Source organism: Onychomys torridus, chromosome 16 (assembly GCF_903995425.1).
Source record: "Onychomys torridus chromosome 16, mOncTor1.1, whole genome shotgun sequence".
In the NCBI taxonomy this organism is placed as follows: Eukaryota; Metazoa; Chordata; class Mammalia; order Rodentia; family Cricetidae; genus Onychomys; species Onychomys torridus.
The window spans coordinates 20,712,334-20,732,633 of record NC_050458.1 but is presented as its reverse complement, the minus strand read 5'-3'; the positions used below and the strand labels follow the sequence as shown (position 1 = coordinate 20,732,633).

At 43.8% G+C, this 20,300-nt stretch overlaps 1 protein-coding gene across 1 annotated transcript in view; it reads right to left on the bottom strand.

Annotated features, from left to right (window-relative positions):
• Window positions 1–14,907, bottom strand: part of Mal2 (mal, T cell differentiation protein 2) — a 28,998-nt gene extending 14,091 nt beyond the window's left edge. Inside the window, exon 1 of the mRNA XM_036208177.1 lies at window positions 14,716–14,907. Coding sequence (XP_036064070.1) covers window positions 14,716–14,847 — 132 coding nt within the window. The 5' untranslated portion in view covers window positions 14,848–14,907. The remainder of the gene's footprint in view (window positions 1–14,715) is intronic.
• Window positions 14,908–20,300: the final 5,393 nt, after the last annotated feature.

Here is a 20,300-nt window from a genome sequence, read left to right as displayed (position 1 = left end):
TCTTCCAGCCATCCTCACACACCTGCAGCATCCTCCAGCCATCCTCACACACCTGCAGCATCTTCCAGCCATACATCTATAGTATTCTGCACCCAAACACACACACCTGCCACGTTCTCCAGACATTTATTCACACCTGTGGTATCCTCCAGCCACTAACATATACCAACCAGTAATCCTGCTTCCTCTTTAACTATCACCTTGTTGATGGGTTTTCATTTCAGTCAACATCAGACACACTGCTTTCCTCTCTTTCTGCTCTCATTGCTTGTTAGGGAGTTTCTGAGAGAAGAACAGCTGTAACACTCTAATTTCCCATGTGCAGTGCACATTGTTCTGTCTTCACCACAGTCTACTTGTACTTTAGATATCAGTTCCCACCTATGCAATCATAGCTGCAACTGATGCTGTTCAAGAGAGTAAGCACTATCAAGGCACCAGCATTTATGATCTACCACGTTCTGCAAATCAAATTTGTACCTTAGATTCATGTCATAGTCGATAACTATCCAAGCACTGTGCTTGGTGCTCTGAATAGAATCAAGCTGTACTGGCCTCTGTTGTCACGAAACCCAGTCTATTATAGGAGATGGACAGCTAAGCAAGTGATGAAAATACTGCTGAAGCAATGCCAGAGCTGGGGGAGAACTGGGTTCTATATTCCCACAAAGTAAACATTCCAGATACAGATCTGAACAGTCAGGAAACTTATCCCAGAAGTCATAAGCCCTAGGACTGAGCTGGGATGATTTAGAAAAAAATCTAAGCAGGAGATGACTCTGTAGTGATCAGGTAGGAGATAGGATAGCACCTATCACAGGCAAAGAGCACAGATCAGCAGGATGTGAGCACCTGAGCCAAGTGGTAATAGGTTGGAGGGTCTTGGGGACAGTCAAGGAGATTCAGTTCGTGCAACCGCAATGGTGGCCACGCTCAACTTGAACAGAAAGTAGCAACTTCAAGATCTATACTTAGAGGTTTTTCTGGCTAGAATGTGAGAATGGACTGGGGAGGAAAGGATGCAGGACTCAAGGTTACAGCACAGCTTCATGGCGGTACGGGGAACAGAGAGGAGGTAACAGATTAGATAGAAATTCATAGGTAGATGAAGACTGTGCTTGATCACATAGGACATGACAGGTAAGGGAAGTGAGAGCAATCCCCTGATTTCTGGCATAGGGAATTAGGATGGCATGAGAAATTAAACACAGGAGGAGAAACAGGGGCAAAGCTAATCAGTTTTCTCCACCTTACCATGAAAGCAAGAAAAGTGGCATGGCCTTTGCAAGACAAGGCTTTTGTAATGTGACCAGTCCATTTTATCCTTTGCTTATGCCACCAAGCCCTTCACATTTTTTATATTATGGAAAAAAATCCACAGCTCAAAAACAAAGCTCTTTCACGTCTGAGTGGCTGGCATTGCTGGCCCAGAATGTCACTGGAGTATGCTTGAGTCATTAACTCATATCTAATCTTGAACTTAAAAAAAAATCTCTGCCAAGTTCTACCCATTCTCAGCTACCCTTTCCCCTGACACCCTCCCTAGGAGGGATTTGTTACTTATTGGACATACAGGGGAACTGAATCCTTGGTCTTTGCTCTGTCTTCACTAACACACCTTCTTGGCAGTATACGACTTTCTGCAGCCAAGTCATTTATTAATTCCATGGTAATTCTTTCCTATCAATTAAAGACTACGCTAGACTTGGCAACACAAAAAGTTTGCTCACATCCTTGCCTCAAAGATGCCTCGGCAGGTAGGTGCACCCCCCTTCATACAGGATGTTCTCAGTATTTGTTTAGTGAACAAACAGAGTAGTGCTTATATGAAAGTGGTGTGAGCTCCAAACCTGAAAGGCCAGTAGGCATCGTCATGTGGCTTCATTTGTACTTAGATAATATCCAAGTTGCACAAATCACAAAAGATAAAAAAAAAAATTCAAGTTTTAAGACAAAGGGCTCAGCCGTATATTTTGATGTACTTATTAAGAAGATTCTACAAACATAATAAATTACTGCTTATGTAATGATAGTTCAAGTATCCACTTAATAAACTTAATAGTTGTGGTATTATATCTCAATTCCTATTGGTTTCAAATAAAAAATTAACAACCCCCAATGTTTTATACAATAAATTTAAGTAATGAACATTAATGCATGTTAATTTAAAACTGCTGCCTTATCAGTGATCATGAGAGTTAGAATAAATTTGTTCCTCAAATTATCTCCTCTCTTACATCATTTAATGCATATTTGAAGGCAGTAAGACTGTCTCTAATACATCAATCTTTTCTTGCTTGCCTGGGTCTTTTTTCTAAGTAGCCTTTTCTTACTCGCTACCTACAAATAACTTATATTACCTTAAATACAGTTTATGAACTGTAAATCATTACTAATCAATTAATTCAAACATCATTTACTGAGCAACTATGTGGAAGGGTAGTGAAAATAAAAAACAATTGGTCATCATCCATTAGAACAGGCAAATTGAACAGGCAAACACAGTCATATTACTCAGGCATTGTGGTAAGTTCACATCTCTAAACAATCCTTTGGAATAGAAGTAGGATTTAATAAACCTGAATTCAGAAAGATGGGCCCTGAACCTACTGCTAGACACCGAGTAAGAACATTCACGAATAAAAGCAAACAGGTGAGGTCCCAGCTTTCAGAGTTCTAACCAAGGGAGAAATATACACCATTAAATCTGATTTGGGAACAGATTGCAGCAAGTGCTATAAAAAGAGCTGAGCACAGTGAGTTCCATGGGGTGGGAGAGGGGAACAGTAATGTAACAGGAGGGATCCTGAAAGGTGGGCAGCAAGACAGATTTGAAGTCAGGCTTGGGCAGGGCAGCTAACATGTACAAGAAAGAGTATGGGTTAACCGCTCTATCAAACTCAAAATTATAGCCTTTCCTGCACCTGGAGCTTGGAAAAGGAAACTTGGTACTTAGAGAAGAAGTGGTCTGATTGGCCTCATCTGTGGTGTGTGGGTGGCATGGCAACGGGAGAGAGAGGAGGGAATGAGTGCTGGTTCTTTATTTCTCAATTAACCCCACCCACACACCAACCTTAGGCGTCATGTGATTGTTCTGCTCATGGGCTAGCTTTGAATGACAGTGGATGAGCAATTCAGCTCCCGTTTAAGTGAATGAGTGGAGGGCACAATTAAACTCATGTTAGATAGCCATTTTCCCCACTTCAAGAGTATCACTGATGGGCATCTACAAAGCCCTGGGTTCGACACTACCCGTCCACCCCCCATTCTCACATATGCAGAATGAATGGCTTGCTGCTGTAGGGTTCACTCTGGCTTTGATTCAAGTATCTCCTTCCTTCTTCACCATTTCCTTTTGATGAAAGTTACCTTTCCTTCTAAGTGTCTTAATCTGGCTTCAACAGTAATAAAAGGGCTTCAGGTGAGACTGCCTGCGCTCGGAATACTGGAGTCTAATTCTGGGCTCCAGTAAGCTTGGAACGTTTCCCAAGTAAGTGATAATCACTAGTGCCCCTGTTTCGTGGAGAGAGGCATGCTCTTAGGGATGAACAGCGGAGCACTGAAACGGTTAAAATCTGAGGGAGACGAACTGATAAAGTAGCCTGGCAACAACAAGGGTGCATACTGCAAAGAAAGGTATTCAAAATGCCACGGTGCACCCACGTTCTCATCTTGGACCTGAGTCCACATTCTGACCTCATGTCTACCTCTGTCTGCTGCTGCTCCCTACTGTTCTGAAAAGCATGATAATTATGTGAAAAATGTGCTTTCACTTAATATTTCTATAAGGAACTACATCAAGGCTCACAGATTTCAAGGCTCACACTAACAAAAGGCTTCTCCACACCCAGGTAACATAAAGCAGAAAACCTTCTAGAAGCATCCATCAGCTTCCTTGTAGTGGGCTGTCCTCATCTTCTTGGCCCTACTTTATGGGTACCTGGCACAGGTACTCAATTATGTTCTGAGGTGAAGTTATTAATTTGTTACTTGCCATGCTTTGAAGGCACAGTGTTCTGCAGGCTGTCTTGGGCGGCTGTGGAATCTTTTAGAGGTGGAGCCTAGCTGGAAGACTACAGGTCACGCTTTGAGGGTAATAGCCTAGTCCCCTTTCTGACTTGAGCTCTCTTTCTGTTAGCTGGTTAGAGGAGATCTGAGGAGTCTCAGTTATACATGTCCATGGCCATGAACTCCACCATGCTTTCCCTGACATGATGATCTGTACCCTCTCAAACTGTGTACCATAGTAAATTCTCCCTCCTTGAAGTTGCCTTAGTGAGGTATTTTATTATCACTGCTATGGGAAAAGAAATGAATAGACTACTCATTTCTAAAACAACAGGTATTTTGGCGGTTGAAAATGTTTGTCTATTACATCTGGCCTATGTAAACTAGAAGGGTATGGCTTGACTAGAGCCCTCCTCCCAAAAGAAAACGAAGGGGGTGAATATTCATCTACAGATCACGGCACCCTGAAGCCTCACAGCTGAAGTTGAAGCATGTTTTCCCTGGAAACTGTCCCCTGGTAGAAACAGACAGCCCCACAAGAAAACAGGGTCCTGGCTAGGACACAGCATTCGTGATTCTGGCTGTGTGGATTACAGACATCTCAACCCGTCTCCTATTTGGATGGTTCTCCTATGCTCCCAAAGAAGTCATTTTAACAAATATCTCTTTTCTTTTCAAAAGACACTGATGAGCTGTTTTTTTTTTTTTTTAAGCACGTGCTCTGACATTTTAACTAATAACTTTCCAACCTACTTGATAGCTCCATATTTGCATACATCCTATTGTCTTAAGTAAATGGGCTAATTTCTATGACAACTGACGTCCACTAATGTTGGGAAGAAGAATAGAGAAGAGGACACAAATCTTTTAATTTTTTTATTCATTGTACATACCGATCACAGATCCCCTCCTCATCTCTCCTCCTGCTCCTTCCCCCTGCCTCTCCTCCCCCCACCCCTCCTCCCCTCCTCCAACAGGGTAAGTTCTCCCATGGGCAGACAACTAAGCTGGTACATTCAGCTGGGGCAGGACCAAGCTCCTCCCCACTTTATCAGAGGAGGACATCAATCCTAAGAGACAAATTATCAGACCTAATACCCCTCAGAGAAAACTTCTTAATTATTTCCAATTTTATGTGTTGTCCTGTTATCAACACAACGGGCCGTGCCATCTGTCTTCGGCAGGAAGACTGAACAACTAACAAGCTTCAGGGATGGGAAAGAACAGTCTCCAAGTGTGACTTACAGAGTTTGAATATGAAGTCGAAGGCAATACAATAACAGAAATATTAGCTAACATTTATTGGGCTTTTATGGCCAAGTCTTTTCTAAGAATTTTATTTTTATCAACTTAATCCTCACAGAGACTGAGAGATATTATGAACCCCCTTTTAGAGGGAAGTTGGTTGAGGGGCAGAACTCTTCATAACTTTGCCAAAGTCATACAGCTAACAACTGTTAGACGTGGGATTTGGACTTGGCACTGGGTTCCAGAGCATATGCTTTTATCTGTAGCTGGAAGTTTCTCCAGTCCCACCCAACCAACATGGCAGAAAAACTTTGGGTGACTGTCCAGGCAGCCAGGTGTCTCTGTCATTTTTAGAATTATGGAAGTTGCTTGCAATGCACTTCCTGTTCACTCAGGTAATATTATATATATCCTTCTGGGGTCTTTGATGGAGTTGAAGACTAGATAGTTATAATTTTCCTTAGTCATGATAAAAGATAAATTAGATATAAAACTTTAGACTCACAAAAATAGATGACAGAATATTTCCTAATTTTGCCAAATATAAACTAGCTATTATAATTGTAATTCTTGCTTGATAACTGTTCTATTATATGTAATTTTACTATGTTAAAGTTAAAACCTTCCTTTTTTATTAGACAGAAAAAGGGAAGTGCTGTGGGATGTCTTTCTATATGCTGTGAATATGTGTTGTTCTGATAACACATATTGGTTGATAAATAAAGCTGCATTGGTCTATGGGAGGGCAGGATGGAGCCATGTGGGAAAATCCAGGAGAGACAGTGGAAGGAGAAAGGAGAGTAAGGGGAGACACCAAACCACCATCCAAGGAACAACATGTAGTGGGACGCAGGTAACTCCATGGAACATTAATAGAAATGGGTTAATTTAAGAAGAAGGAGCTAGGTAGCAAAAAGCCTGCATAGGACATACAGTTGGTAATTAACATAAGCTTCTGAATGATTATTTAATAAATGGCTGTGGGAATTCAGGGCTGGCCAAGATCGGAGAAACTTCCAGCTACTTTTCTACCTCTTTAAAGAGTGTAGTGTTCATTCTAGACTTAGATTTCTATCAGCTTTCCAAATGACTGCTTCAAGTCATAGAAAACTGGCCAAATGGTAACACAGGGAAGTTTCATCCAGAACTTCTGAACCCCTCACCTACTTGATAAATGCTTCTGTCTTGGGGGTGCTTATTTACTGGGTACCTGTTCAACATTATAGTTATAAAAGATGCTTAATATACCCAGAATTTATCACCTACATAAGAGAGAATCTATAATTAACTCCATGTTACATACAATTTATATTCTGAAAGGTTTTTTTTTTTTTTAAAACTGGAAATATACTTATGTTAAGAGATACAACCTTTGGCTGGTAGACACCTTGACAAGACAGACCATAAAATACAAATTCCTTTACAATGTAGCTGTGCCTGGTGGTAGCCATACTAGAGATTCTGGGTCCTACCCACCTGAAACTTTTTTTTTTTTTCTGGAAATGCTCCTTTCTCAATCCCTTTTCTCTGCATTCTAGCTCATCATCTTCATCCTCTACACACAAGGAACTAGGCGCACTTGTCCATACATCTGTCTAGCATACAACAAATTTCTGTACCAGCTGACCTGTGGTAGCACATCTTCCAGAATTCTCTGGCTGGAATCCATCCTCAGTGTTCCTGTGGTTACTGATGCATGCATCCTTTTGACCATTTACAACACCTAGATTGAAATCATAGATTCGCATGCCTATCACTCACTGGGCTGTGCAGTCAGAAGTGGTGACATTTCCTTAAATGTTTCTGAGCCCTGGGAACCCAGGGGGGTCCTTTCTACATAGGGTATTCAGTTGTGTCCTGCTACAAAGGAACAGAAACCAATCAGTGAGCAGTGAATGGCTGGAGAGAAAGCGCTAGAAATGTAACCTCACATCCCAGGGATGCATGGCTGTCCGAAGTCCAGACCATTTCCTGGTACGTGATGGATGTTAAAAAAAAACAGGTAAGGAGACTACCAAATAGAAGCATGTCCTCCCCAATTTTCTGGTGACTGTAGCAATGAGCACCACCTACTATAAGACCTTTGGATGGTGGGGGAGAAGGTAATGGAAAAGCAGTCATCTCTTGCAAACATACCTCACCAGCACCAATTTTCTCTCTTCTTTTTCCCCATTTGCCCAGATACCCTATTAGCACTGAAACAGTACTTTTGACCAGGCTAGCCCCTGGGCACCTGCCATCTTGCCTGCTAACTGTGCTGACATCCATCCAGACTGCTTCTAGATTAAGCCAGGTACAGGCTACAGGCTATAGATCACACTAATCTAGAGGTTCAAGCAAGTAAGATTTGTTTTGTTTGCATTAGGAAAGAATGAATTCTGGGAAGCAACAGCAGAAAAGGCATATGTAGACTTTGTCTATGAACACAGTCTGTTAACTGCAAAATAAATTTGACTTTCTGCTTTGCATTTGACTTCCATTTGTCAGTGCTACAAAATTATACCTTCACCCCATCTGACTCAAACTTCTTTATCAGTTTTCTAAACAGCTAATGCAAACCCTAAAATAGAAAGTGAATAGTGTAGAAGAGAAACGAAGTTCTGGCCTCTTTGCATTTGTATTTATCAGTCCCCTTGGTTTCTGAAATGTCCTTTCCATGTATGTAGGTGACTCCCTATCATGTAGATTAAAAATGCCTGTATGCCAATGACCTGGCAAGAACTGGACAGACCACTACCTCTTTCCTTTGACTGTCTTCTTTCTGAATGTCCTCATACACAAGTTAAGAATGCCAGACAGGGTTGCTATAAAAGGAGTCAACCCTCTTCTATAAAACAAGCTCATGAGGAATTCAGGTCACACTGTGCATCTGGGAAAAATATGAGTGTTTGCATTCATAAAGAGCATCTCTGCTCCCAAACTGCTTCTCTCCACTTGCCAGTTCTTCTAGAATATTCTTACACACCGTTAGTATTATAAGCCAATAGCATAGCATTTGCTGACTTCTGCATGTGTGTCATCCAGAGTACACTGGCCTGATACCAGTTCTTCATCACAGTAGGCCCTTTTAATTCAGTCCCATGCCAGCAGATATATCAAGTCCACAGCTCTTACTACCAGGCACATTTTTATACAGCAGCATAAACCAAATCTCCTCCCCTTGACCTTTCCCTTTATAGCTCAAGGTCAATCCTTTCAAAAAGTTGGTTCAGAGTCTGTACATTTATTTCATATTTCCTACAGGGCTATGAGTCAAGGAACATGAATGCTGAACAGTCAACTCTGGCAGAGGCACTGCCTTACATTCCCTTATGGAAAGTTAAAGGCTCTTTTCCTGTGATTAGAGATTGTTAACCCATAGGCACAGAGGGAGAAAAAAAGTCTTTTGTACAGGCGTACAGGATAAAAACCCATCTAGAGAGGCAAACACATCGGCTGCTAGGCCTTCTCAGTCTACTTCAAACTGTCTCTTTGCAATCAAAATCTATTTTCTGGCCAAGGAAAGAAAGCGCTATATACCAGAACAATTACATGTTAGTCAGACTATATTCAAAGACATTGATTGAAAATAACTGGAAATACCTTTCAGAGTCCTCGGCATGACTGCACTTGGCCCCACCCTTCCCCCTCCACCCACCAGCCTCCCCTTGTGCTCCTCTCAGATACATTTTATGCTTCAGCCTTATCCAGTATCACTCGAGAGAGCATCCAAGTTCATGTATCAGTCGACCGGCGAAGCCTCGGGTTTTTCTCCTTTATTTTCTCTAGCTTTCTTTTCCTTGCTTTTATTTCAGGGTCTCACCACATCTTATCTTAACTATAGTATTAGTAAGAACCCCCCTCCCACACACACACACACATTGATCTCCCTGCCTTTTAACTTCAATCTCTGTGTTTTACAAACCAATTTCAGGAAAGATGTCTAAGACACAAGTCTGGCCACCTCTAATGCTGTCTGTCCTCAGCAGTGCTCCACGGAGAACATATTCAAAGCCTGACCCATTTGTCAGCCAACCACAGCGTCAATTTTGCCAGGAGCATCTTCCTCTTTGTCCTGTCTTCTCATTAGTCATGCCCAAATGCTAACAATTGCTAGAAATTTTATGGTATGGACTGATTTCTTTCTGCTTCTTTTTCTAAATCTCTGAGGTTTGTATATGTTCTCTTTTCTACCTGGAATTTTTGTCTCATTTACCATTTTAGGTGAACCTCAAATGTTACTACCCCATTAAAGCTCCCCGTCCTGGCTCGCTAGTAGCCAAATGGTCTCTCCCTGATAGTATTTTCAGAAGCCGACCCCAGCACTTCACAAAACTGTAAATGCTTTTTGACTTTTATATCTTGCTATGCTTTTTTTTTTTTTTTTTTTTGAAACAAGGTTTCCTTAAGTATTCCCTGGCTGTCCTGAAACTCACTGCATAAACCAACCAGCCTCAGATTCACAGAGATCCACCTGCCTCTGCTTCCTGAGTGTGGAAGTGAAAGGCATGTAGCAACATGCCTGGCCCACACAACTGCTTTTAAGGGCAAACACTACATATTATTTATCAGATTCCCATTGTATAAAAAGAAGGCCCAATAAACAGTATGTCCCTTAATACGTTATTATGTTAAATAAAGGGAAATGATTCTGGCATTGGAACACGACAGTTAGCTGGAAAATGTGTTCTAGAATTCCTCTCATAAAGAGAAATCTAAACAACTAATTTGAAGGTGTTTTCTTAAACACTGAAGCTGTGAGATTCGCTGAATAAATCAATGTTATTGTTGTCCACAATTAATGGTATTGTGTTTGATCTTTCTTAACACATTTTATAAAATAATTTCTTTGAGAACAGGACCCTAAATATCTTGTGTAATCTGAGAGTAGAGATAACCTGATATTAGTACACCTAGGCCTGGACAGAAAATGCTTTGGTTGTATTTCAATTTCATGACAGCTTTTCTTTCTTTTTTTTTTTTTGGTTTTTCGAGACAGAGTTTCTCTGTGTAGCTTTGCACCTTTCCTGGATCTTGCTCTGTAGACCAGGCTGGCCTCGAACTCACAAAGATCCGCTTGCCTCTGCCTCCCAAATGCTGGGATTAAAGGTGTGCCACCACCGCCCGGCTTAACTTTTTTTTTTTTATATCCTGTTAACAAGATTATGTAGGCTTTCGAGTGATGAAGCATCCAAACAGTCTTGTACACAGTGTGTAGTCAATAAATATTCACCCCAGAAACACTGAGAGGATTTGGAAATGCTAATGTTTTGTTCCGGAGAACCAGTGTGAGCATTGCATGGAGCTGTGCTAGTGTGGACAGCCTTGAGTGTCAGACCTCACTGTTCCCACTGTTGGAGACAGGGTCTGTTTTCTTGTTCACGGCTGCCTAGGTAAGGCTCCCTGGCCCACGAGGTTCCAGGGACTCCCCTGGCTTTGCGTCCTATCGCACACCGGACCAACTACAAACATAAACTACCACGGAGGACAGCTTCTTAAGAGTCCTGGGGACTTGAACCGAAGTCCTCATAATTTTGCAACAAGTCCTTTACTCATTGATCCTTTGTCATGGACCCTGAAAATGATAATTTTTGGTGTTAATGTTTTCAGCCTGAGCTAAAAGGCTTGGTTTTGCAATATGAACCTTGTATTAAATTCATACAGATAGTCAGTAAGGATACATTGGGTAAGGATAGCTGGGGCCCAAACCAAGGGGCTGGCAAATTGGGAAACCAATGGTAGAACATACCTGTCTCAAAAAAACATATCATGAGTGCAAAACATCACTTATGAAACAGATATTGTAAACGGCCTTACTTGGTTCTGGTGGCAGGCACTATTTACAGAGAGTCATGAGTGCATACAGTACCAGAGACTGGAATTAAATTCCTTGAGCAAAGTTAGCATGAAAACTGAATTCCAAGACCACAGTCTTCATTAGCTGAGTCTTCTACTGGTAGACGAAACCATCCTCACTGAACACAGTTTGAACAGCTTCAGAGAACAACATGACACAGAAGGAAGAAATCTTGGAGACAAATGGATTTCAATGGAAGGTCAAAATTAAAAAGGAGTTTGGAGACATCCAGAAACATCAACAGAAGCTAAAATAATTGGTTCCAAGCTGGAGTTCACTTTGTATTTGAGACAGTGCTTAGGGAATCCTCACATTTAATTTACAGGAAGAATAATTTCTGTAGTGGGAGTCTGTGACTTAGGAATCAAAAGTCCTCGGGCAATTATGAAACTTGGGGATGAAGGTGCTTCAGATGAATGACCTAGCTCTTCTCTGCACATCACTGGAGTGGGCATTCCAGGCAGAAGCCCACCAAGGCTGCCTGCTGGCTGCTTTCTTAATCCTGTGATCCAGTATCCCGAAGCATTCCAGAAGGATGGGGGCCAAGAAGGAACTGTTGGTTTGGCTCAAGGTGGCTTCTCATTTCCCTGAGGTCACTGGTTTCATTGGTACATTTTGATCCTCCCCAAGGGGAGAGGTAACAGGAGGTTTGGGGAAGAGGTAAGAGATACTGCTGACTTAAATGTGGAAGGATGTTTGGCCATAAAAACAAAAATAATAAAAACGTGGGGCTAGAAAGGTAGCCCATTCAATAAAGCGTTTGCACTTTACTTCAGAAGTGCCTGACTTCAACCCCCAGGCCTCACTTAAGAAAATCGGGGTATGGTGATGTGTGATCTCAGGGCTAGACAGGCAGGGCCAATCTGATCCCTGGCCAGCCAGCCTAGTCTACTTTGGCAAGTTACAGGCCAATAGGAGATCTTTCTCACCCTGATCTCCATGGCCAGAAAAGAGTTGATAGGACGGTGAGATGGCTCAGTGGGGAACAGGGCCTAACCTCAGGCCCATGAATCTGAATTTGACTGCTGAAACCCACTTGGAAGTAGAGAACTGACTCCTGGAAATCATCCTCTAACCTCTGTACAAGCACTGTGGCATGAGCATGCCCTCCCCTCCTTCCCTCAATAAATAAACAAAATATAAAAAAAAAAGAAATGGTGGACAGTTCCTGAGGAGTGACAGGTTGTCCTCTGGTCTACACATGCACTTGGACATACAGGCATGACACACATACCCCCACATGAACTGCACATGCAAGCACACACACACACACACACACACACACACACACACACACACACACACACGTAAAAAGTGCAAGTCCAAATGGCTTCGGGAAGTGACTCTTCTATTTTGATATGAGTCTGAGCACATGTCAGGGGTAGGTAAGTTGTCAGAGGAGCAGAAGTTTGAGAAAGCAGGAAACAGACGACCTTTGTTTATTTGAAGTGTGGGGGATACTTCCCCCACACTTCCAGGATCTATTCATCTTATTCATCCTAACAAACAAAGCATTCACATTTGTGAGAAAAAAACAAAACAAACAAAAAACAAAAACAAAAAAATCCCCTCTTTATTTCTCTTTTGAGCAGAGCCTGGCTCGAAGGCTGTATCAGTGGGTTGGAGCTATTCTGTGTATTAGAATCTCCAGGGAACCTTAAAAAAAATTAGCTGATTCTAGGTACACCCCTAGAGATTCTGGTTTAATTAGCCTGGGCTGGCAACAGTACTTTTCGAAGCTGCCAAGCTATTAAGTACAGCAAGACTTGAGAACTAACTACTGTGGTAGATAGGAAAAGGAGATAGGGAGCTGGGAGGAGTTCAATAAGTCACCTCTTTGGTGACTCTTAGTTCACCTTCAGAACTACAGTGTTCCATAAAGTGTGGCCCATCCACAGGTGGGTCCTGAGTCCCATTTTATTTGGTAACAGGTGGGTAAGACTTCTATGCATGTTGCCATATATATATATATATGTGTGTGTGTGTGTGTGTGTGTGTGTGTGTGTATTCCATGTATGTATGTATACATATAAATTATACTGTATAAATATATTTGAATAAATATATAACCAACATATCAAATTTGAGATTAAATGTATACTACTGCTGAGGATGGGGCTAACTTCTAACCAAAGGTTAGGCAGTGAGTCTATGTTATGGATCTTCTGTAAATTTCAGGATAAGTAGGAAGTAAGTGAAGACGTGGGAAGAACGCCTGAAAGAGGAAGTGAGCACGTGGAACTTGAACATGGCAGGAAAGAAGCCCAGAATCTGTGAACTCTTTCTCACCAAAGCTTCCTGTGTTAAAGGTTGTGTCCATCCACAGCCAGGAGGCTGGTCCAGTGCCATCTCTCCCTGTCACTCTCATATGGATGCCTGCTGAACTGGGCTCGAACCCGAACCCACACCAGGGTCTTCTAGCCTCACGGTTACTCTCTGACCACAGCTGCCACAGTCTGTGACTCACTTGGGTTTCTTCTTTCAGATTCAAATCTGAGCTAAACCTGAGGTGGCTTGGCTATCTAAGCATAATGGGGCAGAAAACCAATGCTCACAAGGTCTTCAGCTCCACAGCACAAAAGGGAAGCCGGAGTGACCCAGATCCAGGTTATGCAAACTCACAGGAGAGGATGAGTGACATGAAAACCCTAACCGGAGCAAACAAAACCAGCCTGCAGGAAAGGCCCTCTCTGCCTTGCTAACATTTCTTTCTATTTGACATTCTCTGGGTATGATGCAACTTCAGTTGCCCAATTTATATTTACACATTCCCCCCTTGTCCACAAAGGAGCTCCAAAAGCTCCCAACTCCACAGCATTCCTTTCCTAAGTTCAAGTGTCTAGTTCAACAAGGTTTGCAGGGCAGACCTGTGACACCAACTTTACCCGGGCCAAGGAAAGTGTTCTGGGCAGGTTGGGGATTCTCAGGTAAACCGAAAAAGGGCAAGGTGCAAAGGCGAGAGCTGTACCTGACACCCCGCATTTCCACTTTCCCCTACCGTCATCACACCCATTTGATTACACACTGCCAACTGCACTTAGAATCTCGCCTTTCTCCCTGCCCTGTTCTTCCCCAATCCAAAGGGCATTGACGATGGCAAGGGTGAGTCGGGTGAAAACCATACCCAGGTTTTAGCCTTCTTCTCCTCCTTTCCCTGGCGCCTCCCGCCCAGGCTTTCCACATCCTAGCAGCTTCCTGGCCACCCAGTCATTGGTACAACTTTGCACCACCCAACAAAATGGCAGGTTAGCGACAGGAGGGGCCGAGGGTGCTGGTTCCTCCTCTAGTCAAGCGTAGACCCTGTCCAAAGCCGAGTCCCCAAGACTTCTCCAAGCTCTACCACCCCTCTCCTGCCCACGTCCCTAATCTTGGGCCCTTTGCCTGCTCGCTCTCTAAGGGACGTTTCCATTCCAGGCCAGGCGAGCAGGTGTCCACGTAACAGGTGCCAGGCAAGAGGCCCGGGCACAGTGTGGAGAGGACCCCGACACCGTCGGCAGGAAAAGGCCACTTCTAGAGGAAGGAGGCTGAAGGAGGGCGCCGAGGGGACCAGACCAGGCTGGGGGCAAGGATGCTGCCTGTCCCTGCTCCCGGGGCTAGATCGTGGTCTACGCTACCCCACTTACAATCTCCAGGCAGACGAAGGCTCCCGAGTAGGTCCGCAGGATGTCGGGGCCAGCAGGCAGGGTGACCCGGGGCGCCGGGAAGGACACAGCGGGGTTCGGGGGCGGCGGGACTGCCGCTCCGCCGGCCGACATGCTGCCGCTGCTACGTCTCCGCCGCGCACAGCCGCCACCGCCTCCCGCGCGCGTCCCGCCTCCGCCTCCCGGGCTTGGCCGCCGCCGCCGCCGCCGATCCGGTCCGCGGGCTGCGGGCGTGCCGAGCGCGGAGAGGGCGTGGCCACGGGCCCTCTGCCGACAGAGCCCCGCCCCGTCACGTGGGCGCAGGTGAGCGCGCCTCCGCCCTGGCACCAGCAAGGGTCACCCGGACAGGTGCGGTGCGCTCCGGCGCCAGCCCCGCAGCTCTCCTCGGCTCTTCAGATCACCTGCTGCCCCTGCCTGCGCTCAATGATGAACGAGTCCCACCGGCTCATCCCACCCCAGTTTCCCAGCTGGTCCTCACCCACTTTCCCCAGTCTGGCAGGAAGACAGAGGCTGTGACTCAGAAGGTGAACTCCAAGTCGCCAGGCACACCTGGAAAAGTGGGGTGCCTGTTTTAAAGGGGACGCTAATGGGATCTTAAACGTGCCACCAGGTTGGAATCGAAGGCAGTGAGTCCCCGGAGGGCTGATTTGAATCTTTCCTGCTCTGTTCCGGAAAATCCCTATGAGGATGTCCCCCAGTGATGGACAGAAAAGTTCAGTGCACAGGAAGCACGCTTTAAACTGTAGGCAGTTTATAGGATGGCAGGTACTCTTCCAGTTTTGAGATCTATATCATTGCTCTGCCTACATACGACGTTACTCACATTACGTTTCCACACAGACACTTCATTTCACCATCAGACACGGACTTTTGCCACTGTCTTCTAACACTTTGCAGATATTTAAACAAAACAAAACAAAACAGGATGCTATGTATAAGTCCCCTGTCTCAATTTACCTCTGTGCATCCCCATTATATTCTTGGGTTACAGTATCAACTTTCTGTAAGTGGAATAAAGGAAGGGATATTTCTCAAAGATCATCTGGAGATAAGTTAAATTACATACATCAGCAAACACGTAGATCAAGCAGAAAAAAACAATAGCTAACCTGGGCATGGCAGCACATGCCTGGAATAGCAATATGTCATAGGATGAGGCCAGAGGATTGCCCTGAGTTTGAAGCTAGCATAGCCTGCAATACCAGTAATAGGACACTTAGGGATACCCAGGAAGACCCTGTCAAGTAATAAGAACAACAATCAAATACATGCATACCTAGCTGTGAGATGTGTCTGTTATAAACACATGTACACACACACACACACCAATATCAGACATTCTCCAAACTGAATCTTGTTCTGTGCTACCAAGTTTAGCTCTTGAACGGTGTGTTGCTTCCTGCATGGATGTCAGCAGGTTTTACTCTATGTCTATTGTTTTAATGAGCGAAACTCATAGGTGTGGTGGTGGCACCAGAGTAAAAGCCACAAAAGAGGGTGTGGATGAAACCTTTTATATGCATCTCCTGTCACCCACACCTGTTAGTCACCACTTTCTGGCATTTTGTGTGTGCTGTTTGTCGAATAGGAAACCTCAAGTTTTCTGCACTGGTCTGTGCCCAGACCCTGATTGGCAAGGAATTTTATTTGCTGCCTAGGAAGCACTCAGAGGATGCTCAAATGTGAGGCCACCTCAGAGACTTCGTTATGGAGATGCTCAGTGACAAGACGTCGGAAGTATTGTGGTGAATGAACCTGAAATGACCTTGACGTTTCCAGACCCATTCATGATTTAAAGTCTCAGATGTGTTTATTTTAAGATTGTTAATGAAGAAAAAGCTTGCGACTACGTCATTTCCAGCACATGCCTTGCCATGTTGTTTTTTCCTGCCCGTATCTCCTTTGGTTTCCATTTGGTGAGCAGGATGAGAGAGGCTCATGTGCACCTCTCTTCTGCTATAGCACATCTGCTCAAAAAAGGAATGCTTTTCTGGAATGGGTTCCCTTCTCCTGATTGCTACCTACGTCTACCTATATCGAGAAGAGTTTCCTCTTCAGGATGCCAATACCTCTAGCATCCTTCCCCTCCCCCACTCCCAGTTCTTTTCCCATAAAATTGACCCTCATTTCTTAATAGTGTTAACCTTCTCATCCATTTCTGTGACACCCCCCATCCTCCACACATCTTACTTTGCTTGAAGATTCTCTCTGAAACACCCCCCCCCCCCCCCGCGCGCGCTTATTTGACCATTGGTGTTTATTTTTTCCTTATCATTTGCCACTAGCCCTCTTTTAATATTTTGTGGCCGAGTCTTGCTTCACTTGCCCAGGCTGGCCTCAAACCCTATACAGCTCGAGCAGCTGGCATTGTAGGGATGCTCTTTCTCACCCCACTCAGCGTTCACTCTGCAACACCCGTGCTGGTCCTGCTTCTCAGCACCCTGTCTCTGTAAAGAGCCATTCCATACCGAGCCGTTTTACCACTGGGAATTGGTGAGCACCACACTTTCTGATGGACTCTCCTGTTCATCTATGTCTCCTTCCTTACCAATCCCTGGGTTTCCAGCTTTCTCCTGCCTCTTTCCTCTGATTGGTCCATTTCTGGCATTTCTGGCTTCTCTAGCCAGCCTCTGCCTTTGGGAGGGAATGTGATAGCCCTTGCATTAGTTACACCCACTGCTCTCTACCTTGTCTTTTTCTTTTCTTTTCTCTTCATTGTTCCATGTTTCTCAGCCTGTGTTCAGTCCAACTTCTCCACCTGCCCTCTCTGATGTCACCATCACACTTCCCAAGGGCATTGGAACCATGACTTCTCATGGTAGCTAGCCTTTGCTGGGCCTTATGGATTCCTCTATCCTGCCCCATTTCTCTTGGTTATTATTCCATAGCTTCCGGCTTCTTTCCTGGTCTAGTCCTTGTGCCTAGAACAAGTAAACGGTGTTAAATGGGTGAAAGCAAATCAGGACCATTCAGAACTTTGATTTCTTTTAATGTACAAGGAGTTTTGGAATATCTAGAACATTGAAAACACTGCTGTCAATACAGTTATCCAGAACAAACACCTGGGTCACGGTTCCTTCTCATGCCAAAGTTTTATTCCACTACTGTTGTGAAACAGCGTGTGAGGGGCCTTGGTGGGTTTGAGCCAAGAAGACATGCTATGCAGGTGATAGCCAGGGGGACATGGTGGAAAGTTACTCATACCATGCAGGCACAACATCCACATGGAAAGTTTTATTATTAAAGAGGGAGGGTAGAGGGAATAGAGAGAACAAGAGAGAGAGAGAGAGAGAGAGAGAGAGAGAGAGAGAGAGAGAGAGAGAAGGAAAGTGGAGGTGTGCACAGCCTTGTGAAGAGAGAGAGGGAGAGAGGAGGAAGAAGAATGGGGAGCAGATTTTTTTCGTCTTAAAGGAAGCTATCCACAAAAAGACATCAAGACGCTGGGCAGGTTCCCAAGGGGTGGGCCTTAATGACAACGGCTACCAGATCTGGATTTTACTCCTTATGATATATTGATGTCTTCTGATTCTCACTGTTTCTTTCTGCCTCACAGGACACTACTCCTTCTCACAGTGAACATCCTGTCCATCTTAACTTCCTCACTTGTGTACAGCATTTGGCCATCCAAATGATTTCCAAACACAAAACTGACCATAGTCAACCCTCTACTTATAACCACTCTAGAACCCCATGCTTTTCTCTGGGTCAGTTCCAAATGCCGTGGCATGCAAGTATTTCTGTGACAAGGCTTCTGATGGACATTCTCGGCTCCCAGCTCTATGGACCCACTTACAATTGTAGTAACTGCCCTGTCCCCAGCCTTCCCACACATTCTTCCTTCTAATAGAAGATCCTTTCTTTTGTCCTGCTTCTACATTCTATAAACTCTTTCGTAGAAGATCCCTTTGGGTCACAGGGCAGCACTTGCTGGCAGCTTTCCCCTGTCCAAGGTTTCACAGGATCTGTCCCTTCGTGTGTGTTCACATAACTTGTTGGTCTTACCATTACCTTGCTGAACTAAGGTGCTGTTCACTGTCTCCTATCACTTCACTAGAGTTGTGTAACAGGATATTAATTTCAAAAGTACAGTGGGGGGCACCAGGAAATGATGAGTATCAGGTATCAAGGTGATCTGTGTATCAGGCTGTCAGAGGTTTAAAGAGGGGGTTGATGGCAAGCTCATTAGACAATCTGTGAACTGCTCACTTCTGTTAGGAATATTTAAATCTCAAGAGTAAGAGGGTTTGAAAAGAGCTCTATTTGGGGAAGACGTGGAAGGATCATGCTTCCTTTCTCGTCACCACTCTCTCTGTCTAATTACGGGAAGTTGTTAACGTTTAGTCACCTTGCATAATGCCAGTTCAAGTACAGTCAGCCCACCTAGTAAACTCTGCACTTAAATCTCTTTCTCTGCTTCATTTTGTCTTTACTTTTTTTCTTCCTGTTTCTTTTTATAAACAAATTTGAAGTCCATCTAAGTTTTTCATTTCTTTCTTTACATTTCCTTCTGAAAATTAATCTTTTACTTTCCCTTTCTCTTTTTTGACTTTCTAATTTCTACTTTCCACTCTGTCTTCTGTATAGATGTCTTCTGTAGAAACCTTTTCCTCTGTGTCCAGATTTCTGATTACAGAAGCCAGCGACATCTGATTTCTACTCTAAACAGGAGAACCTACATTTGCTAAGCTGAATAAGAGAAACCAACTAAAATCCAAGAGAAAAGTATTTGAAACTGTGGTTTTTAGGCTTTGCATGTCACACTATTGTGATTAGATAGTAAAGCACTGATGGCAATCCTGTGGTTTTCTGAGGTTGAAGGATTTTCAGAGTGTAGGAGGGAACTGTTCTTAGTACAGACCTGCAGTCTCCTTGAGTTTAGGTCATGGAAGCTTGGTATTTAAGGGAATAACAGGGCCAGAGTTCAAAGGATATTAAAAATAAAAAGCTGTATACCAATCAAAACTGGGGACTCACCAAAGGGGGTCCCTGAAGTATCCAAGGGAGTACAGATTAATCATATTAGCACATGAAGATGAAATATCTCTCCGAAGCAGTGCAGAAACACTTCAAAGGAGTAAAAGTTCATACAGGGTCAAGAAATGTTCATGTTTCCATCTTCTGTAGTGGGCAAATTCCCAATGAATGGAGTACCTGGTAGAGTACCCAGAGTTTTACCTCAGTAGTAGGACAAATTCTAAGTTGGGTCAATATCTGTTGTAACCCAACATCACAAACCTTTTTGTTAATCTTTTTTTGCTTTCTTTTTTCAGATAAGGTCTTCTGGCTCTGGTTAGCCTTGAACTCAGGATATGAGCCTCCTGCCTCAGTTTCCCAAGTGCGAGGATTACAAGTATGAGCCAATGCATCTGGCACAAATCCTTTAAAAAATGCCTGGAAAGGGATAACTTACTCAAACATGGTACAGAACAACACTTGGGAATTTTATAGGAATGCAAAAATACCCAGCAAACAGCAAGATAAAGTTCACAATGAACGTTATTCATTTAAAAATTGCCAGGCATATAAAGAGGCAGGGATAATGAAATATAATGAGAGTATAACTTACC